Source organism: Myxocyprinus asiaticus, chromosome 14, assembly GCF_019703515.2.
Source record: "Myxocyprinus asiaticus isolate MX2 ecotype Aquarium Trade chromosome 14, UBuf_Myxa_2, whole genome shotgun sequence".
Taxonomy (NCBI): Eukaryota; Metazoa; Chordata; class Actinopteri; order Cypriniformes; family Catostomidae; genus Myxocyprinus; species Myxocyprinus asiaticus.
Window position 1 is genome coordinate 16,055,004 of NC_059357.1, and position 24,127 is coordinate 16,079,130.

Consider the following 24,127-nt stretch of genomic DNA (forward strand, 5'->3'; position numbering starts at 1 on the left):
TTTATTGAAAATTTTAGGTCACAGTCTCCTTTGGATCACATGATGACAATGCATTTCACTGTTGGTGCACCCTGGGCGGGACACCACATCTCTGAGGACTGGCCGGGCCAGGGTTACAGAGTCCCAGAAGAGATGGGCTCCTCAAATAAGAGAGTGCAGTGAGCCACACCAGCCCAGTTTAAATATGGAGTCATACATTTAAAAAGGTTTGTAAAAATGGAGAACATGTTGGTCCAACACAAACTTTAGAGTCCAGCAAGCTTGCAATCCTCCCCAGTAAAACTACATCTCAACAGTCAGATTCGAGAGGCTACCCTATCATTATTATGGATGCGAGTAATCCGGACAGCCCATTCTGGAAAATGTGATGCCCAAACATAATGCAGTTGAGGCCTCTTCCAAGCTACTGAGCACAGGAACTTTTGGAACCACTGTTGACATGGTGTGGATGCTGCCAACCAGTCCAGCTCATGTCCTTTGTTCACACATAAAAATATTTAAGCGAAACATGGCAAAAGTACCAAACATGGTCTCGTATAAAAAGACTACAGAAATGGCAAGCAGCATGACTGGAATCTCAGTTTTTTAGGTCATTTAAGATCATTCATCCAGTTGGTTTCCCGATGAGCTCAACATTTATGAAGTGAACAGCTGGACCTCAGGTGAAAGGGGGGAAAAGTTCTTTACTAACGGCCGTACTAGTAGCACATCTTGTGTTTCTAGTTAAATGGTTGGGATGATTGCCTTTGTAAATAAAGGCAGCTTGTTTACAAAAGGTATTGAATAAGCTGCAAAAAACAGCATATCGACATTAGTCATTGACTAAAACATATCTATTTAATTTATATAAACAAATGAATAAATAGCCAACTTACAACCCTCAGCCGTACCTCTGTTTATGGGGAAAAGAAAAAATTATAAAACAATACAAAAGCAGAGTAATTTCACTTTTTCCTCAGTGTGCCAGCACAACTGACGCCTTCCATTTCAAGTTTCAGCAGCCTGCAGGGGAACAGCATACAGACAGAACTCAGAGTGATAGCACGCTCATATGGGAAAACGTCAATAGTTTGCCACTTCAGAGTGTCTCTGACTCGAGAGCACATGCTACTCCAGACTCTCTCGCTTGAAGAATTGTGGCATGGATCTCCTTTACTTGTCAAAAGCTCAATATTCATTCAAAACAGATGTTTTTCAACCAGCGAGTATTCTGCTTTCAAAAAGGAAACTTTTTTAGGGGAGTTTGAAGGCATTTAAATGCCTATTTATCTGCATTCAGTCCAGTAAAATGCTGACAAAGCTTAGATTCCAATGCAATATTGTGCTCATGACAACTGTATTTTATCTGAAACAATGGTTTTAATAAGACAGTTGTTCTCAACTGGCGGGGTACGACCCATTACCCTGCTGAAAAGACCAGTATGTGACCAGTTTATTTTGTTTTGCTTTTAAACTAGCTTAACCAGCCTCATCAGAATGACCATGCTGGCCAACCAGCGAGACCAGCACCAAAGCAGCACTGACCAACATAAACCAGCCTAGACCAGCATGGGAACTGCATGCTGGATAAGCTGGTCTTTTTATCATGGTTAGTTTGTTCTGATAAGGTCAGTATATATATATATATATATATATATATATATATATATATATATATATATATATATATATAAACAGTGCTTAATGCAAATAATAAAACGTAACAAACCAAACAGTTGTGCGTAATTATCATACCAAAATAAATAAACCTATCAACTTTTAAAAAAGGGAGGAGAATATTCTTTACATGTCTTTTGTTAGGGCTGTGCTTCCAATCAAACATCTTTCACTTTGTTAAAGCTAACCAAATTGGCAGCTGCCAACACGGACAGGTTGTGCAACATTCTCAAAAACCATTAGCAAAACTTTGAGGTAAAAGATAATATGATCCAGGCTCCATTAAATACACATCCCTACTTGATTTCCAATGTAAAGTTTGAGATTTGAAGCGAAACCAGTTGAGAACCACTGTAATAAGGTATAGGCTGAAAAACACTAATTCAATAATTTAAAGAAAGTGTAAGTGATTGTGCTGTCAAATACAGAGGCTTTACTACACAAACATCCCTTTTGGTCTTACAACCAGTGTTTAGGTCCATTCTGTGCTTAATATCCCAATTCCAGCATTCAGCAGCATCATCCGCTGCATCCAGTTAACAAAGATTCAATCACAGTAATCAAAATAAATAAAACAGAAAGAAGCGTGACATCACTCACAGCACGAGAGCACTCAAGAGTTTAAAATAGCCAGAAGGTGCACATTTATAATCTGCAACAACTTCCCAGCACACACTTGACCCTGTGTGTCTTGTGTTTGAAAGCGGACAAGGGGGCGTTTTGCTCATATTTGCAGGAGCGATGCTGGAAAATAAATAAAAAATTACCTAAAAAAATTTTGTAAAAGAAGGCAAGTCTTCAGGGCAGCAAATGCTGCTACCTGATTCGTCCGTTAGCTCTAGGTGGGCCCAGTTGGGACTTTGGATCAGGGCTTAGAGAGCTCCATGCAGTTTCCCTGCAAGTCTGTAAAACTGGACAGCCACTGGGGCCTTTGGAGCACACGTCCACATCTGACCACACCTCGCCCACTAGACTGTCCACCCAGTGCTCCAGTTCAGCCCCTGTGAGCCCTGCATTGTGAGCTGCAGCCTCCACCTGGCCCAGATGGACCGGGATGTTGAGAATGGGGTTTAGGCCATGGAAACTCTGCTCCATGTAGCTGTTCTTGGCTGGACCGTTGTGCATTCTCAAAGCATCCTCTGTGAGAAAGAAGAAAAAGAATATTGTTTTATTCATAGGGATGCAAAAGGTTTTAAAAGTGCACTTTTTTGTTTAAAATTTCCTGGCTGATACAAAGATGTCTTTGACTTTATACTGACAACTGTTGGTGTGAATGCTGAATCACACAAGAGCAAAGCAGTTTTGATTACCGATGCCATTGTAGAAATACTCTATTTGGGGCCTGGGTAGCTCAGTGGTAAAGACGCTGGCTATCACCCCTGGAGTTCGCTAGTTTGAATCCCAGGGCGTGCTGAGTGACTCCAGCCAGGTCTCCTAAGCAACCAAATTGGCCCGGTTGCTAGGGAGGGTAGAGTCACATGGGGTAACCTCCTCGTGGTCGCTATAATGTGGCTCATTCTCAGTGGGGCGCGTGGTGAGTTGAGTGTGGTTGCTGCAGCTGATGGCGAAGCCTCCACACGCGCTATGTCTCCGTGGCAACGCACTCAACAAGCCATGTGATAGGATGTGTGGTTTGATGGTCTCAGACGTGGAGGCAACTGGGATTCATCCTCCGCCACCCGGACTGAGGCGAATCACTACGCGACCACGAGGACTTAAGAAAAAAAAAAGAAATGCTCTATTTGCAACCGTATTTGTGCGTGCATGATTTATTCTGCATATTTTTAATAACTTTATTAGGGCTTAAACTATTAAAAAGAATATTCTGGGTTCAATAGTCAAGCTCAATGGACTGCATTTGTGGCATAATGCTGATTACCACAAAAAATAACACTTAAAAAATTTGACTCGCCTATAGTTAATTTTTTTTAAAAAGAAGCAAGTTACAGAAACAGTAAGGCACTTAAAATGGAAGTGAATGGGGACAGTCCATAAACGTTAAATTACACATGGTTTCAAAACTACAGCCATAAGACATAAACATCATACATGTTAACATGATTTTAGTGTGATAAAAAGGAGGGACGAGTCAAAATAATTTTGTCGTAATCAACATTATGCCACAAATGCTACTGATTGAACTTAACCTTTATTTAGGACCCTATGATATCCGTTTAATTTTTTCCTAGCTGTGCTAGAGAGCACAGTTACGTAGTGCAGCTTTAAATATAATGTAATTATTATTGATATATTTTTATTTTCATTACTACTACTACACTGAATATTACATTTAACTATACAGAAGTAATATATTTCAATTTCACACGTCTAGTTAAGTGGAGCTTTTATTTTGGCAGAAAACCGAATGTTTTTGACGGCTTCTTTTCTCACCTCTGAAAAAGCAGTTCGCTATCCACAATATTCTCAGCGAGTCTGTATTTCGCTAGGTGGGCAGAATTTCCGGTTGGCTAGCGAAAGTGCGATTGGTTGGCGTTTTGTGTGTAGCATGTCTCTGTTTGCTTGCGTGTCATGCGGTTAGATTCTTGCTTTTTAAATGTTGTAAGATGTCTTTAAAATTCCTCGGACAATGTGTGCAGTTAATGGTTATCTTAATAATCAAGCAAAACTAAAGTTGTATCTAAAACAGCAATGTTATGATCAAAAATACTCACAAAGCGCTCTAATCCCAGATGCAGCTTCTTCCATCAGCTGCCTACAGAAGGATTGATTTAGGAACATCTGTTTGAAAAAGCTTGGAATAATTTGTTTGTGTGCTCTTTTCACTTTATTGGCAAGAAGTCAACAGCGGGGATTACTTCTATTATCCACCGTTACGGTCCGGCTACGATAGACGTCCAGAAACAGAGCGCAATGAATTACATATAAACGATAGCATTATTGTGCGAACAGGAGTGTGTACATGTGATGAAAGTTCATTGGAAATTTTGAGAGTTTGTTCATTTCTATTCAGTGTTGGCTTTTGTGAATGCTGAAAATGCATGTTTTGAAATGGCATTATTATGGAGTATAAAAAGCAACAGTGTTTTTCTTGAACTGTCTGTGAGTAGTGAGAATGTTTTCAACTGTTTTCATGCTGTGATGCTAAATTGATAAATTCTACAGTGGAAGACCATAATTATTAGATGAAATATGTACAGTAGTGAGATGTTTTATCATGTTTGAAATGAATTATATTATGATTTTCCTCTTTCCTGCATATTTTTCCTGCATGCAATTCACTTTCTTTTGAGTGTCTTTGCAGAATGTGCTTGTCTTCCCTTAAGGAGAAAAGGTGATTTGGAAAACAGTGTGGACATAAATTCAGTATCAATTACATTTATTTGTACAGTGCTTTTAATAATACATACTGTTTTATATTTGCTTTACAGAGAACATTGAACTTTTGTATACAATGTTTATAATGTATGTCCAAATAAATATGTTTATTTGTATTGCATGTTGTCCTTTTTGTACGGTACAGTTTATTGTGTGGCTACTAAGACATCGTTATTTCATAAATAAGAACAATAAATTCAATCTATCAACAGGATCAGTTGTTCAGTCAACACTAAAACATTTAATGTAGGTTATAGCATTTAGATATGGAGATTAAGAATGTAAACTGACATTAAGAAAGCTAGACTGAGCTTACTACACATTCATCTCCTGCAAAATAATTGTATTTTATCCAAAAAACAACAGCATGACAGTCTTATCGCCTGAGTCCTATAATACACGAGCATCCTGCTGTCTGGACCTCCCCTATATCTGCAGTAAGTAGATAATCTCGGTACAACAAATTCTTCAGGTTCTGACTAAACTCAAAATATGCTTTAAAATAAACACAATTATCTACAGTTCTCAAAACATGTCCAAATTTACAGCTGTGAAGGCGTTAATAGGCTACATAGCTTTTCAGGTTAGTCTGCTCAGGTTCTTCCGTCAATGGATAAAGACTCATCAAAATACCTAAAAGGCTTCTATTTGCAATGTTTCATCCTGAAACCCATAATCATTAACAGATAGGTTAGGAAGAATATTGCCTCGCTATAATTCTGTGATAATTTCTTCTCATGTTTCTGTCACTTTTAATGCTGCGTTAGTACATAACATAACGATTGTTTACGCTTAACCGGAAGTTCCGCCCACATCGCCCGCAAAGCGTCATGGGACTCAGGATTATTGTGGATATGGGATAATGTGCTTATTAAACTGCAAAAGGCTATGATTTAATTATATAAATATATATAGTCTGCATGTGCTATGTGCTTCACAGTGAATAAAGTGATCTGCTCTTTGTCATTAATACACACACAGAGCGCACGTGATGTTAATGACATGGTTAGTGTATGAGTGGCTAGCTTCTCACATTCACTTACTGTTGAAGCATGCAGCTCAATGCAGACCATATATTTGTTTAATTAAATCTCAGCCTTTTGTGGTTCAATCATCACACAAGGTAATTTCAATTTGATAAATTGTGCATTTATATATTCATTTATCCCAAATATGTAAAATTCTTTGACATTCCGCATTTTATAGTTAATTCCATTTTTATGACTGAATTCTGCGAATCCATTCATGTTTAGGGCCTTACCTTTATTGAACCCGGATTATTCCTTTAATGAGGAAAAATTACTGAGAGCACCAAATGTAGCAAAACTTTGATTATTACTGTATTCACTTAAATATTTTGTATATAAACAAAACAGAACACTGTCACTGATTTCATGTATTGAGATTAAAAATGATTTAGGGTCTCTCCAGAAAGACAATGATTTTGTTGTATCTTACCATCTTAATATTTATAGCTTAGTATAAATATCTTGTGGTTTTGAGGTGATGAAATAACTGTTTGAATATATATATATCTTCACATACAAACTGTCATACCACTCTCCTGGCCTGCTTCACTTTTTCCATAGATATGGCAGCTACAGCAGACAGCTAAAAACAGCACATTTAGCTGTGAGGAGTATATGTCGACCCTGGAGCTAAAGCTGTGAATTCCTGAGGCTCCTTACACTTTCTCCTCAGTTTCCCTTCTCCGAATGGCCCTTGTGTCTCTTCCTAACCCCTCTCACCAGGTCTGCTTGCCTCGCCCTGCCCAGTCCCTCTCCTCCCTTCCAGAAAATTCCATTTCACGCTGTGGGTAGCCCGCCAGGAAATGGGTGTCATGTGCGTGGACAGGTGAGCACCATGCTTTTGGCATTAATCATACGGCAGTCCTTTAAACTGCGTGTTTTGTCAGCTACCCATTTCCACAACACACTGAGACAGAATCACAACCTTTGTCTCATTAAGAGGGTTTTGGGCAGCAGAGAGGGGAGCCATTCTGGCCTACACATTTTTCAGCCAAAAGCAGTAACTACACAGACACGCTGAGAAAAATGTCTTCAAATTTACGTTTAGATATTAGACCTATTTTAGGGCCCCCTAAACAATTTGGAAGTAAAATATAAAAGTTTTTTTAGGTGGATATTTAACAGTGCTATATTATTTATAAGTAATTCACAGATTTTTATTTCCAAACACAACTATTCTTTGGATCAAGCGATTAAAAAAAAAAAAAAAAAAAAAAAAAAAAAAAACGAATGCCTACAAAAAACGTTTATTATACATGTATGAATTCACAAGTTTTCTTGATGACAAAGTCACCATAATATCGCTGAAATGAGAGGAGTGGCAGGTTGTTAAGTCTATCCTGTATTTTTGTCCCTATGACAGCGGATTTAACTTTTTTCTTGCATATTATTGACAAACAACACAGGTAATTTATTGTGCCATTAAAGTGAAACTGCACCTCTCCTAAAAAATAACATCATGTCATGTTTTTGCTTCTCTCACATATTCTTTTGGTGGTTTAAAGTGAGGAATTTTCCACATGTATTTAATCGATTTCTGAAAAAAAAAAAAAAAAAAACTTTAAGCATCATAGATAAATATCTGATGGTACATTTTTAACTGAGTTCAAAGATGTTTATAGATGCGCAAGTAGCAGCAGATGTTAACAGACAGTTTGATTTGAATAGTGCATGTCACTTTAAGGGTCAGATTACTGTTCTCCTTGTTCACTGTAAAGCACATAATGATGCAGTTGGTAATAATGTAACTGGTTAGTATTTGTGGGGCAGTGGTAGCTCAGTGGTTAAGGCTCTGGGTTACTGATCAGAAGGTCAGGGGTTCAAGCCCCAGCACCACCAAGATGCCACTGTTGGGCTCTTTAGCAAGGCCCTTGACCCTATCTGCTCCAGGGGTGCTGTATCATGGCTGACCCTGCACTCTGATCCCAGCCTAGCTGGGATATGTGAAAAAGAAGAATTTCACTGTATATGTGCAAATGTATAATGTGTGATAAATAAAGAAAATTATAAAAATTATTATTAATTAATTATTTCCATTTTATTTATTTGCCAAAAGGCCATTTTCCCCCCCGCATTTGGCGAGTGCTGACAATTAATTTTGACTGTGTTTACATTGATATCTAACCAATATTTACCATAGTAGCTACATTTATACATATGGATGACTTTTCGTAGGTAAGGCTAAGTCCACATTAATTCGGATATATTTGAAAACGGGGTTTTCGTTTTTTAAACGCTATCCGTCCACACCGAAATGTATGAAAACTCTTAAATCCCCTTGTTACGCATGTAAAACAATCGCTGTTCCATGTTGCGCATGTAAAACAATCGCTGTTCCATGTACGGTCTGTCCTCGTGCTCCTTGCTAACATGGGAGAAGACAAGGTAGATTAGGGGAAATCTCTGAGTGACAGTCTTACGAAGCTGCATTCCTACCAAGAGCATGTTATTACTATACATAACTTTTTCATGATAATATCATGGGATATCAATATAGCCTCTCCAGTGAGGGCCTCTATTACTCAGGTCCCCCATTACTCCCAGTCCGACACCCTTGTCCATGGGAATAAAATCCATGACCTTGCTGTTGCAAGTGCTACCAGTTGAACTATTTTTTTTTGGTTTTAATGTGGATTCTGTACACTTAAAAAAAAAACCCACAGCCACCACCATTGTGTCCTTGAGCAAGGCACTTAACTCCAGGTTGCTCCAGGGGGATTGTCCCTGTAATCAGGGCACTGTAAGTCGCTTTGGATAAAAGTGTCTGCCAAATGCATAAATGTAAATCACAGGACGGATCAAAATCTAAAAGAACCAATTTTGACGAAATGTGAAGCTACAGCAGTTTGTCTTGGTATGGCAGCAATGATGACCACACACCCCACTTACACTCTAAATGTCCTCTAATGGGCCAGAGATAACAATCACAGCCCCTTCTGTCCTGCACAGTAATCTTTAATAAAAGGTGACCTAGGCTGGTGTATTACTCATTCGTGACTGTGAGCTGGGGCTATATTTAGGCAATGAAGAGGCCCTGGTACAGAGCTTGACGTGAAGGCAGAAAGTGCCTTTGAAAGCAGGGGGTGCGGAGTGGGATGACCTGAAAGTTCGAGGCAGTTTAATACACAATGTGTCGTAGTGTCAGGCTATTGTGTGCAAAAACAGAACCTAAAATGAAAGAGGATTAGTCATTATATCTGGAGGAAGGAGCATTGCACTCTGCTTTAAATATATGAGCAGGAGAGAACATCTAAATCAAAGCTTGAAATGCAGAATGCTTTGAATTGCATTTTCACAAGTGATGTACAAAGGCTAAGACGGAACTCATAAACTTCTGCATTTCTTCAGCTATGAGAGATGTCAGAAAAAGACAGTGCTGTTGGTCGTGAAGTTATTTATATTTATGCAGTGAACTTTAAAGTACAGTGTGTAATTTCTATGCAACTAGCTGCACCAAATGGAACTGAAACAGTAATGACTGTTTCCTAAAAGGTTTCCCAAACATTTCCCAGTTTACCCAGGTAAAAAATGATACATTGATTACTTTGAATCATCATGCAGAAGTACTCCCAAAAGTCCCTGCATGGCATTGTATGCATACTTTTTTTTTAAATGCGTTCTTAATATTTTGTGAAATACTACTTTTATCACCATGTTTTTCATTAAGTTTCATAGATTGCATAAAATTTTGAATTATTATTCCAGAATGTCACCCACCTCTAATTTTCACTATACAAACAATGTTCTAACAGGCAAATGGTTAACAAATGTTGTGCAAAAGAACCAGTTCAAAGAATGATTAATTTGTGAATTACACCCGACCAGTGCACATTAAAACTCTCACCTTGGTGAATTGGCAGGTGCTTGTGGTGGGTCAGGGGAGTGATCAGAAATCGCGTCTCTGCCACGGGACTCCAGTGGTGCAGCACACGTACAGTCCACATGCCTGGTCGCAGCGGCAGATTCAGGGGAGGCCTGTAGTGTGTGAATTCAGCACTTGCATCGATCAGTATGTCGTAGGTGGCAGCTATGACGTTGGTGGGGTCAATCCACACCACAGTCACAGTGACATTTGACCCTTTCCCCCACTTCTGCATTCCCACAGGTTCATCCATAGGCCCCATTAGCTTCCCAAAGTTTCGGAATATCCTTTCCTTGGCGTCCCAATCTGTTCCAATCTGACATTATAAGAGGAAAAAAAAGAGAATAAAGAAAGCGATACATTAGACAAGAGAGGGCTAAGATATAAGGGATCTTTAATTATCTGAAAGTTGAGGCAAGATTAGTGAGTGCATCTGCTCTTTAAATTGACAACTGAGAAAGCCTAAAGTGAAGATAGAGTGAGTATGAGAGACAGAAACACTGACCATGTTTACATGCACAGATTTTCATCAGTCCAAATCAATTTAATCCAACTGCAGATTTTGAATGCACTGTTTATACGTAACCAGAGACATTACAAAGTGGACGAGATTGTCCACTTGTACACAACTGAATGGAAGAAATTGTAATGGTCACTATGGTGGCTGAAGTCCTGCCTTAATGTTAAAAGAACTATTGACCTTTTTGAAAGAGGCATCACCTGATTGTTTTCTTTAGAATGTTGTCCTTTTATGCACTATGCATGTATTTCTTTTCAGTTGAGATGCTTATATTGCTTTTTATTCAGACTGATTTATCACACTACTTATTAGTCTGATTTTTAACAGATAATTGGGCTGCATGTAAAAGGTAGCTAGTAAGAAAAGAGTAGAATTAGTATGAGGAGAAGGAAAGTAGCTGCGTCCGAGTTCTTGTACTGTCAGTATGTACCACATTTGATTAAGAATGTTCTTCTCAGCCATTTAAAAAGGTATGTTCTTAAGGTATGCAGGTAAGTAGTAAAAATACAATCCCGAACATAATTAATATCATGACACAATAACATAAAAATATTATACTATAGTAACAACAACCGTGAAAATATTTTACTCTGGTTTTGTTAAATAAGCTAAATTTAGCCACAAGGAACAACTTTCTTGGCACATACAGTGGCAAGAAAGAGTATGTGAACCCTTTGGAATTACCTGCATTTATGTACAAATTTGTCTTAAAATCTTGTTTGATCTTCATCTAAGTTACAATACTGAACAAACACAATCTGTTTTAACTAATAACACAAATTATTGTATTGTTATTGGACATATTTATATATGTACGTTGGAAAAAGTACGTGAATCCCTAGGCTAATGATGTCAACAATAGCTAATTAGGAGTTGGCAAACCTGGTATCCAATTAATGAAACGAGATTGGAGGTGTGGGTTAGGGCTACTTTGACTTTGAAAAGTCAAAAGTACTTTGAAAAAGCACTCAAACATTTTGAGTTTCCTATTCACAAGAAGCATCTGCTGACGTGGACCATGCCTTGCAAAAAAAGAGATCTCAGAAGACCTGTGATCAAGAATTGTTGCTTTGCATAAAGCTAGAAATGGTTACAAAGTTATCTTGAAGAGCTTAGATATTCATCTGTCTACAGTTAGACAAACTGTCTATAAATGGAGATGATTTAGTACTGTGGCTACTCTCCCTAGAAGTGGCCGTCCAGCCAATATCACTCAAAGAGCACACTGCAGAATGCTCAATGAGGTAAAAAAAAACAAAAACAAGAGTGACAGCTAAAAACTTGAAGGAATCATTGAAACTGGTTAAAATCTCTGTTCATGAGTCTACTATACAAAAAACATTAAACAGACATGTTGCCATGGCAGGACCATTCCAACAAAAACATAACTAAGGTTGAATTTTTTGGGAAGAACACGTGGTACTACGAATGCCGTACAAAGGGCACTGCATACCAACATGAAAACATCATCCCAATGGTGAAGTACGGTTAAGGGAGCATCATGATTTGGGGCTATTCTGCTGCTTTGGGGTCTGGACTACTTGCCATCACTGAGGGAAAAATGAATTCCCAAGGTTATCAAGATATCCTATAGGATAATGTCAAGGTGGCTATGTGTCAGCTGAAGCACAGTAGAAGTTGGGTGATGCAGCAGGACATTGACCCTAAACATTAAAGTAAATCCACTACAGAATGACTTAATCCACCTTTTGGAGTGGCCCAGTCAGAGCCCAGACCTTAACCCAATAGAGATGCTGTGGAATGACCTCAAGAGAGCCGTTCACACCAGAAATTCTAAGAATATGGCTGAGCTGAAGTAGTTCTGTAAGGAAGAATAGTCCAAATTTCCTTCTGAACATTGTGAGAGTTTAATCTGCAGCTACTGGAAACGCTTGGTTGAGGTTATTGCTGCCAAAGGAGGATCAACCAGTTATTAAATCCAAGGGTTCACTTATTTTTTTCCACAGTACTGTGAATGTTTAATGGGATGTGTTCATTAAAGACATGAAATATTATAATTGTTTGTGTGTTGTTAGCTTAAGCACATTGTGTTTGTCTATACTTGTGACTTTGATGAAGATGAGATCACATTAAACTCTTAATGCAGAAAACCAGCTAATTCCAAAGGGTTCACATACTTTTTCTTGACACTGTTTAGCACTTACAGTTGAAAAGAGCAGTCAGTCTCATGGTTCTCTGACATTTTTTTTTTTTTTTAATTCAACATTTAGAGTAAAGTGTCCAGCTGATGAACACATTTCATAGTCTCGACGGATGAAGTAGGTCATCCGGGTTTTTTTCACTTATTGTTTTACGCCTACTGAGAATTCGGACATAATACTCAATTGACATACTGCTTTTGGCATACTATATAATAAGGAAGAATGCATATTCGGATGGGGGGAGTGAGAGAGAAAGAGAACATAGTCCTGGGGGCTTTGAGACAGACTATGACATTCTTGATGCTGAGATGTGTCAGTTTACACCCTTAAGAAACTCTCTGCACTGGGTCTCATTACTATGAAAGCTAAACAAACTTTCGGTGTCCTTGAAATTCACCCACTAAGAAACCACAGTGAAAGGATGCCTCAGCTCTGTACATACAGATATCTCCCTAAGAGAGGCACAAAGAGGCAAATACTGCGAATGAATGGCACAAGACCCCATGGAAAAGAAACACATGGCACCAACTGGGAGTGCCAGTACCAGATGAGTTGAGCGTAATTGCATTAAATGATCAGCAGTGCCCGGTGTAATATTTCAGGCTCCCCCAGTGAGGTAAATTGACTTGTGGGATGGGGGGTGGTTGTGGCTTGGAGCAATCAAACACCAGCGCCCTGTGGCCACTCTCAGAGACTACAACATTTCCTATCGATGCCATGTGACCGACAGCAAGGCTCTCTTTATGGCTCCCATATCCCTCCCCTGCCTTGCCCGCACCTCAGCAAAACACAGCAAATCAATTTGATCGTTCTGTTGGAAGACACTTGAGACCCAGCTGGAGTTGGTTAAAGCACTTTACAGCCCTGCTGTCTTGTCTATTGGTGTCCCCCAAGGACGGGTGCTCAGTCCTCTAATGCTTTTGGGAAATGCTGCATAGGCACGGTTCAAAATTAACTTTGTTGCAAATGCCAATAACGGGTGAACTGAGAAAGTGTTCCAACCATAAATGTTTCTTACTGGCTATGAAACTTTATTTTGCATTATTTATTAAAAATATTTTTGACTCTATGATAATGGCATTGTATTACAATACAACAGTTTTTTCTTAGCATATAACTTGCAGCATCATATACGAGATGAGCTAATCTCTCGCTAAAACTGCATCTGTCACCAAAATGTAAAGACCTATCGTAATTTTGCTCCTCATATTTTCGTTTTGGTGGTTTAATGGTTAAATTTGCAAGAATAGTCCACAAATGTACTTCCACATGGAGTTTTGGAGGAAGAAAATGTTTGACCACTTTAAATAAACTTCTGATGGTAAATTTTCTACTGAGGTAAATGTTGTTAGGGAGACCTGCGCTGAGAGAGACAGACAGAATGACGCCATGAAAAGATGGTTAAAATCAAAACTGGTGCCATAGGTTGAATGGTTTCCTTGTTTTTAATCTGTCAGAATTGTAGGGCTGAGCAAAGTGGTAGTCTCTTTGGATTATGCATCTGATGCATTTGAACTAAATATCTCTATAGCATCACAAAGTAGCGCCAAACTGGCACGAAAGTCTCTTATGCATTTGAATTAGATATCTCTCTCGCATCACATAGTAGCACCAGACTGGCGCAAAAGGCTCATTTGCATGCATATTAAGGACTGTTGCCCCTCCTATTGTCAATATAGGGTGGCTCATCCTGGAGGAACAGACAGGATCGCTTCCACCGCCAAACACCTGTGAAAGCTGCAACCATTCAACTACAGGACTAAAACTTTCCTACTATACTCACTGTAATGCAACTTCTGTGTCTCCGTTGATAAACTTATCATATTTGGTCTCAGGGCTAGTCAACTGGCAGCCTGCGGGCCAAATCCGGCCTGCCAATCATCTTTGTCTGGCCCCACGACTGATTTTTGATCAAATTGTCTCGCTGTCTGAAATACCAGAGCGCGCTCTGTGCAAAACTCAGTGTTCATAGGTGTGAGCCTCAGCAATCAGCAGTGAGTTTAACAACGCTCACTGGCACGTGCAACAGCATTCAGCCGTCATCAGTTGTGTGGACTGGAGCGCATGTATATGTTTTTCTGCAGATAGTTTAGTTACACTGCTTTGCTAAACATGGATCACACCGTTTATGTGAGCATTTTATAGCGTCTTTTTGAATCAAATGTATTTATATAAAATTGCTTGGTTGTGTGGAGTGTGGTCAAATCCACAGATGTAAAACATTATCACTGCAGTTGTGACAGAAATGTTGTCAGCACATGTGCACATTAGGCAACAAAAGCAATCGATTATGAAAACTGAACATTCAAAGATAATGCGCTGAAAAGTTTGCATTTATTTACTATTCTTGAAGTGTCAAACGATCATGTCTTATCTAATCAGGGTCTGTAGGGCTTGGAAAAAAATTATAACGTGAAACTGAACCTGCAAATCTCCTGATTATTTTTGGTTCTCACCTTATGCTTCAGAGAAACTAGCGTGCAGCCATCTTGAAAATGTTGTCTTTGATCTTCCGGTCTAGCATATTCTATATCGATTTCTATGGTGTTGATGTCAAAGTGTAATTAGCTAGTAAAGTAGATTTACAGGTTATAGAGTTACCAAAAGTTATCATGAGTATTTTAAGTATTCAGGGGATGTCATAGCAATGGGAAGCAGAACGGGAAGAATTTAAAACAAGAGTATTTCATTCATAAATACAAAAGACCCTACCTTCACATTGCGGACATACTGATATGTCTCTGAACTCATGAAACTCTAACTCTCAGAGACAACACAAAGTCATTAAAAATATCTCTGTACGACACCTGTGGCCATCTTCTCATGTCATTCACCCATCGCGTTATAGTTCAGGTGAGCAGATTTTTTGAGTGTTAATCCGGGACAGGGTGATATATTTTTAGACACACACACACACACACACACACACACACACACACCGATCAGCCACAACATTAAAACCACCTACCTAATAATGTGTAAGTCCCCCTCATGCAGCCAAAACAGCGCCAACCCGCATCTTAGAATAGCATTCTGAGATGCTATTCTTCTCACCACAATTGTACAGAGCGGTTATCTGAGTTACCGTAGACTTTGTCAGTTCTAACCAGTCTGGCCATTCTCTGTTGACCTCTCTCATCAATAAGGCGTTTCCATCCGCAGAACTGCCACTCACTGGATGTTTTTTGTTTTTGGCACAATTCGAAGTAAATTCTACAGAGTGTGTGAAAATCCCAGGAGATCAGCAGTTACAGAAATACTCAAACAAGCCCATCTGGCACTAACAATCATCCATGCGATTATCTAATCAGCCAATCGTGTGGCAGCAGTACAGTGCATAAAATCATGCAGATATGGGTCAGGAGCTTCAGTTATTGATCACATCAACCATCAGAATGGTGAAAAAATTTGATCTCAGTGATTTGGAGCGTGGCATGATTGTGGCATATGGCATGATAGGATGATACTTTATAGAGAAAATGGAAGAATAGATATTTTATCTATTTTTTTTCCAAAAAGAAAATTACATTTAAATGCATTCTTAAGTAAACATGACATTTTTATATTACCATTGTTTTCAAATGTGATATTGTGAGAGGGCTTTAGCAGGTCTAAATGTTTCTCTTCAGTTTTATTAATTTTCAAACAATAGCCCTAAAATGTTAAAATGATTGTTTATTTTTTTAGTTTTTTCAAGGTAAAGTTGATAAAAAATTATTTGTTGGTTAAGAGTATAAGTCATGTTTGTTCTTCAGCCAGATCTTATAAAGGAATTTATGGCCAGACCTTAAAAAATTATAATTCAATATACATTAAACCCTGTGACTACATTAATATGAATAAATGCACAGTATTAAGGGTGTTTTTTAAGTAGCATGTTACTTGAGATGAAAGTGTTAGCTAAGATAATAAGAAAAAATTTGGCCCCCGCCAAGTTTACATCTGGATAATCTGGCCCCTGCAAGAAAGTATTTGAAGAGCCCTGTTGTACAGCCTACAAACTGAATAGAGATGTGGTGAAGTTATGGAGATTTTAGAACATTCTGTGATGCTATTTGAAGACTTTCAATGATCATAAGTTTAGGAGAGCATGGTGGTGTGCCTCTCCCCCTCTAGACCTGTGACTATTTGCCTCTGTATAATGTTAATGCGCTTACCCCAGTCCAGTCAGCTGGGCATTTGCATATCAGATTTTGGTTCCTCTCCTTTGTCTCAGTTAGTGCTCCCACTCTGATTGCCTTCTCTATGTAATGTTAACAATATCTTGCTCAGGGTATAAGAAGGGAAACTTAAAGGTTTGTGGGGAGATGCTTGTAACCCAGCTCTCTGGCATGCCACGGTGCATGGTCACTTCATTTCGGTTTCTCCCTCTTGCTGTTATTTTGTATATTTGTGCTGTTTATTAAATAACTTAGTTTGTATGAAACTTTGAGAATCTTTCCTCATTTTTGCTTATTGTAAACTTAAGTAATTAAAATCTCGATTCACTCATTATTCCCTGTTGTAGTGAGTTAATGACATTCAGATTCCTTACTGCTTAACTCTGAACCTCTGAGTTCCACGTTCAAACCCTTATGTTCTGTAACACTGAACCACTAAGGTAGATAGGCTACCTCCTCTCCCTGGTTAACCACAGAGGCTCTGGCTCGCTACATTTACACATTAATGCTATCTGAAAAATCAAATACGACTTAAGTTTTATAACAGTTTCTTACGAATTATTTATCCTTGGACAAATATACTTTATTAACAATGATCTTTAATGGAGTCAGATTTATCTTAATGGAGCCAGATAAATAACTAAATTAAAACACGTCATCCTTCAACTACTTTTTGTTCCGATTATTGGTTCAAAATAGCAGCGTAGGCTTATAGCTTTACAAAATGACAGACACAATTTGGAATTATCCGTCCACGTTTTAAAAATTCTGTAAATTATAGGAAATGTTAAGTTAATACAACTGTGCAAAGTCCACCACAGCGCAAAATAAACATTGCAATGAGATTACCAGATTTTTTTTCCCATTTTTGCGGCAAAACGTATAATTACAGGACACATTGACCGTTTGATGTTTGATGACAGATTTTTTTTTTTTAGACAATTTGCATATCTTTGATTAGAAATATGCACGTCACTTACACAAGCAAGGAGCAGACTATCATTCTTAAAAGTCAACTTAAAGTCATATTGGAGTTCCTAATAAAATTACCTGTCAGCTGGAGAGTAATTTAGATTTTACTCACCAAAGCCAATTTTTATGTACATTTAGTGGTTGGTGAGTGTTAATTTTAAAACAGTATTGGGTGGAAAGACAGAGCAAATGTAAAAAATATATACTGTATATATAGTTAGGAGGTAGTTAGGGATAGTACTGACGAACACAGGAGGAGAAGCGTGGATGATGTCACCTCACCTGTGGGAAATAAGAAGGGTGAGCATGCGTCAGAGAGGGGGCAGCCAGTGGTTTTAAAGTGGAACGCGGCCCGCCAAGAGTGTGAGGAAATACGGCTCTATGTGAATCACTCTACCTCTACGGTGAATTTTTCCGGTTGAGGAGTATCCCTTTCATCTTAATATCACCATCATTTTAAAACTGAACTTTACCGACTGATGCCTGGGCTGGGCCGGGAAACCCGATCTCCACGCCGCATGCCACTGGGTCAGAGCGACACCAAACCAACAGGTGAGTGGCCTCTCTCTGGGTGACTCCTAGCTGACACATTAACACACACATCCATCCATACATTTTGGTAGGACTGACTCCCACATTATAATCCATCACGTAGAGACAGTTGAGTTTGCACGTTGCGTGCGGTAACCTGTTCAGCGTATTCCCTAGACATAAACATTTGTAGCGTGTTTGCAGGCAGGGTTCGGTGTCGTAACAATATATATATATATATATATATATATATATATATATATATCTCAAAAGATCTTTATATTCTGATCAAAGTCATTTACCCACATCTAACTAGTGTCTGAAAGCGAACACGTACCCTTGGCTCCCAACAGATAAACTGAGGGCAGTTCAGCGTGAAGTCATTATTTTATCCCCCATACTTGTGGCAGACAAATTACTGATTACGCCAGAGGGCAAGAAGAGAGGTATGGTGCTGCCTGACAGCTAAATCAATGAAGAACATCTGAATTATTGGTTGTTTAAAGGAGTATGTCAAGCACAATGTGCAGCAGTGTAAGATTGCCAATAATATTCGGAGAGTCAATTTTCTTAGCAATGCATACATTCTGAAGGCACTGCAGGGGAGACTTTGCATCCATATACTGCCAAGATGTTTTACTGCAGTGGGCCAGAACAAAATAATCACCATCCTAAAATTTTTATTAATGAAAAACTGTGGGTTTACAGTTTCTGCTAATAAAAATGACCAAACAGAGGACACATATATTTGCTGCACATCAGCTATGAACTACTCAAAAAAAAAAAAATTTCATACCTCTGCAAACTGTAGTCGGTTGAAGGTATTGGGTGGATTGGTGAACTTGAAGAATTGCTTGGGCATGACCCAGGTCTCCAGGGTTTCCAGCTTGCTGGTTGCCAGGTTGGTGGCATGATACCTGACCAGGTAACCCTGGAACTCATCAGACAGGAAGTAGATGTGGACTGACACAGGATGCCCCATGGCAAAATACCTACAGGCAGAAACAAGGCATTCTGAACCTAGCTTTCACTTAAGGAGTAGTTCTCCCAAAAATGAAAATTCTGTTATCATTGTGTTAACATGTTGCTCCAAACTTCCATGGAATTAATTTCGGCCTTAAATTTCATTCTGTTCCTCACACAAAGCTATCGTATGGCTTTAGAAGACTTGTAATATATGGACCACTTTAAAAAAAAAAAAAAAACTTTTATGGTGCTTTTGCATACTTTTTGAAAGACTCCCTATTCATTGGAATTGCATGGAAGAAGAGACCATCACATTCTTCTAATTTCTCATTTTGTGTTGCACTGAAGTCATAAAGGTTTGGAATTGCATTAGGGCAAGTAAATAACGACAGAGTTTTCCTTTTGGTGAACTAATTAACCATTGAATTTTCATGATTTTCCATGACCTTTTTGGCTGTTTGTGATTACTGGATAAGGATTTTTAAAAATAATTAAAATTCAGACTGATTCGCTGACGAATACTGATTTGCAAACCGGTTTGACTGATTCATTAAAAAGAACTGACCCAAAAGAATGATTCTCCCACACATCAGACATCACTTTGGCTTGCAAGCAAATTTCACTCTAATCAAGAGCAATATTTCAGTCATAAAATATTTTAGAGCAGACCATAACTAGACAAATGTAATTTCATTAAAGTCTCCAAAACCTTTCCTTGACGTTCAAGATTTAAAAGATTTTGACAATGGGAACCCTGTCTTTAACAACTCACAATTTTTTATATTTGACTGAATTCTGGGATATTTATCCATGATTTCTCTAAATTTCTTTGTGTTTTAACACTACTTTTTAGCCCTAAAAAAAAAATAAAATAAAAAAAAAAAAATCACATGAAAACTTTAAAACTTCCTCCGAACAACAACTCAATCCTTTGCCATTCTCAGCGAAGTGTATTTTTTCTGGATGTGGGGTTGTGGAGAGGTGACTGAAGCGCTGTGCTGTGAAACATTGACACAGACAGACAGAAGGAGGAGCAGCAGGAGCCGACAGAGACGCAGGAGACCATGCGGAGTGGATGGCAGCACTCTCTTCGATCTCCACCCTGAGCTCATCAGTATTCCAGCACAGGCTGGAGGTGCTCCATTCCAACACTGCTTGCCTGACAAGCAGAACAGCAAATATATACACCGGTGCGGCTGGCCCCCCCTCTCCCTCGTCCTCTGTCACCGCAGGAGGTGGGCAACATGCGGGGACTAACAGAGCAGCTATTCAAGCACCCCACCTCTGCCTCTCAACACTGATGTCACAGAGGCCTGCGAAAAACAGAGTGCTCTCTCACTCGTAGACCTCGACCGCCCCCACCCCACCCCTGCCAACAAGCAACAACCGCCTCCTTGTCCCTAACAAATCGCCCCGCAGGGTCCTAGTACTGTGGCTCGTTTGTCTGAATACATCAGCGCTCTCCATATACAGAGACAGGAGTGACAGCAGGCATTACTGCACTAATAGACACATAAACACAGCAGCCACACTGGCAAACTCTTGGTTGCTCATCCTCTCTCAGCCCTTCTCTATCTCAGTAATGACAGATGTTTGGGCAGTTGAGGAGCTTCAGATCTGTTAAGCGAGTGAGATCAAACAGAGCTGCGCTTCCCTCGGCAGTCTCTTATTGGCTTTTCATTCAGATATGTTCATATCAAATGAGTGTGTGCACTTCTTAAGCTTTCAGAATATCCAGAATGCCAACAGACATACTAATACAAACACAACATAATTCCAATCAAAAACGCAAAATAGTTTTCTTTTTTCTTTCGTGGAACACAAATGAGTGATTTAGCAGAATGTCCAAGCTGCTCTTTTCCAAATAATGAAAGAGGATGGCGACCCCTATTATCAAGTAGGGCTGCCCCCGACCGAAGATTTTCCTAGTCGACTAGTAGGGGTTAATTTAAGCCATTAGTCGACTAGTCGCACGTTTATGATATAAATTTAATTACTTACATATATATATATTGGGGGAATCAGAAATGGTTTAAGTTCCAGAGCTGAAAGAATGTTATAAGTAACATTGCTAACACTGTTCTACATTACAGAGAAATACTAAACCATAATAATGAGCCTTTAAAATATAAATTTTACAAGTGCACGCATGAAGTGAGCCGCAGCAACACCGGCAAAAGCAGCAATGATTCTGAATGTGTCAGAAAAACCAGCAAGGAGACTGTCTGAACATTTTGTTAATTTATAGAGAGAAATGCACATTAGGGTTGTGCCGACAGACGATGATCTCAGGGATCGACGATGGTCAGAGTGATCGCCAATAGCTGATGCCTTTGATGATGTCACGACGATATTTGGCTTGTTTATGTTTTGTATTAAATTATTATTATTATTATTAGGCTATTATTATTATCAAATTAATATTACAAATAATTTGCCCGTAGACACACAGACATGTGCTTGAAGAAACACACTTTATTGTTTTATTAAGAACAGATGACAGAAAAGCCGTCTATGAGCATGTATGTTTGTTCGGAGGCATGCAGTCTCGTGGAACAAGCAATGTAAAAGGTGCCCACTCTTTCTGTCTTCTGAATTGTTGAATTGTTTGTTGCAAGAACAGTATCGTCGATGAGTGCTCTAAATGACCTCAGACATCTCAGCTCAGGAGGTGTTTTGAGTTCAGTTCACTTTATTTCCACAGATCAGTTCATTGTGACCACAACTCTGCAGCCATCTGTGATTAAAACATTAAATTATACAAAAACACCTCCAACCATGATTTATAGTTCAGTGATTATTATCATCATTATAATTATTATTTTTACATTTATAATTGTTTATATGTCTTCATTTGTGCAAGTAATTTTCCACCTGCATGTTTAGACGGATACTTGCCTGACGTTAAAAAGAAAGGTGGTTACATATATATATGTACTATTCTTTTATCACTTCATTATTTCATTTACTTTTTCGTTTAGTTTGGAGTGCAATTTGAATTTAGATTATTTTTATTTGTTTTTCGTTTTTTAAATAAATAAATTAAATTTTCAATGCAAAATCACTAAAGCAAGAATATTCACCGATCCCTCAGCCCAGGGGTTGCCGATGTAATTGGATATTGTGATATATATATCGTGAAGGAGGGAACAAAACGAATTTATTCACATACATGATGTATTTTCCGGATAACGAAATACACTACCAGTAGAGAATGCACAGATGAAGTAGGTTATTTGCCAGAGAGATGTTGACAACTGTTGTAAAACCATCTTTCAAAAAGTTGAACAACACATTTTAATTGCACTTATTTTTATTTTCCAGTTTCATTTGAAATTTTTGTTAAAAGAAATAAAAAAATTAAGTTCAAAGTTTGAAATCAAGGTGTCTTGCTTTATTGTGTAGGCTTAACCCTAACTCTGCTTAACGAAATTACCCCATAGTACCACCTAGCGTCCAACCAGCGGTAATACCTGTGTTCGTCATTTTTATGTGGAGTTTTTTTGTGACCAAACGACCAATCAAAACTTGGTCGACCAAGACTCTTCTCATCGACTAACATTTGGTCGACTATCAGGGGGCAGCCCTATTATCAAGCTCCAAAAAGTGCTATAAATGTATATACAACTTCTACAGTATTGTGTGCCGATACGATATCTGAATATTTAGAACAACATCTGCCGATACCGATAGTTTGGTGGCTCTGCTTTTTTATGCCATGTTTCAAATCACAGATAGTTAATCACAACTTCGAAAGAAATGTAAATAAGAACTTTATTCTCTTTGTCTCTACATGCCTTTCATTAGGGTTGAATAAAATCGAGATCGCAATATGACATTGTGCGATTAACAAACTACAAATGCCACAATTGTGTGCACGCTCTGCTTGCTGCGCTTACATACTTAATGTGCTCATCCCTGTTCTCTTTACACATTCTCAAAGCACGTGTGAGGCTAATGAGCAGAGCACGTTAAATTGACAGAACTACACTAATTGTACAATTTTGTAATACCAAATATGCTTGGCTACTAATTATACTATACAAACTCAAAGTAACCTCATAACACCGGGTTTTTGTGGATAGAAGAGTGGATGAGAGCATTTCCCTGCATTAAAAGGCCATTGTCAATGTCTTCCTTCAGTGTACCACCAAAATAAAGACCAGCAAAGCTATGCCACATACAGGTGCACTCAGTAACTACTGTCTTTGTGTCATCTTGGATTTACACTGACACCTAGCAGCTTGGAAGCAGCATCATTAAAAAAATCAATAGTTTTCTGTTTCAGATGCCATTGTAGAAATTTATTATTCACAGTCAGCCATTTATTTTATTTTTTATTTTCTCCCCTTTTTCTCCCCAATTTAGAATGCCCAATTCCTAATGCACTCTAAGTCCTCATGGTGGCGTAGTGACTCGCCTCAATCCAGGTGGTGGAGGATGAATCTTGGTTGCCTCCGCGTCTAAGACCGTCAATCCACGCATCTTATCACGTGGCTTGTTGAGCGCATTACCACAGAGACGTAGCACGCGTTGAGGCTTCACGCTATTCTCCACGGCATCCACGTACAACTCACCACGTGCCCCACCGAGAGCGAGAACCACATTATAGCGACCATGAGGAGGTTACCCCATGTGACTCTACCCTCCCTAGCAACCGGGCCAATTTGGTTGCTTAGGAGACCTGGCTGGAGTCACTCAGCACACCCTGGATTGGAACTCGCGACTCCAGGGGTGGTAGTCAGCGTCAATACTCGCTGAGCTACCCAGGCCCCAGCCATGATTACTTTAATCAATGAGTGAAAGTGTCAGATAACAGGATGGTTACTGAGATTAAGCAAGTAATATTCAGGAGTCAGGTGGCGCCATGCGAGGTTCGGAAGTGTAAACAGCGAGCTCTGCGCACTTTGCTAGTTTTAATACTTTTTGTGTTA

General features: G+C 38.9%; 1 protein-coding gene across 1 annotated transcript in view; it reads right to left on the reverse strand.

Moving 5' to 3' along the window:
• Window positions 1-1,641: 1,641 nt before the first annotated feature.
• The window catches only part of LOC127451100 (xylosyltransferase 1-like), a 108,208-nt gene continuing 85,722 nt past the window's right edge, over window positions 1,642-24,127 (reverse strand). The window contains exons 9-11 of the mRNA XM_051715527.1: window positions 19,024-19,219; window positions 9,865-10,198; window positions 1,642-2,795 (exon numbers count right to left, since the gene is read on the reverse strand). Coding sequence (XP_051571487.1) covers window positions 2,473-2,795; window positions 9,865-10,198; window positions 19,024-19,219 — 853 coding nt within the window. The 3' untranslated portion in view covers window positions 1,642-2,472. The remainder of the gene's footprint in view (window positions 2,796-9,864; window positions 10,199-19,023; window positions 19,220-24,127) is intronic.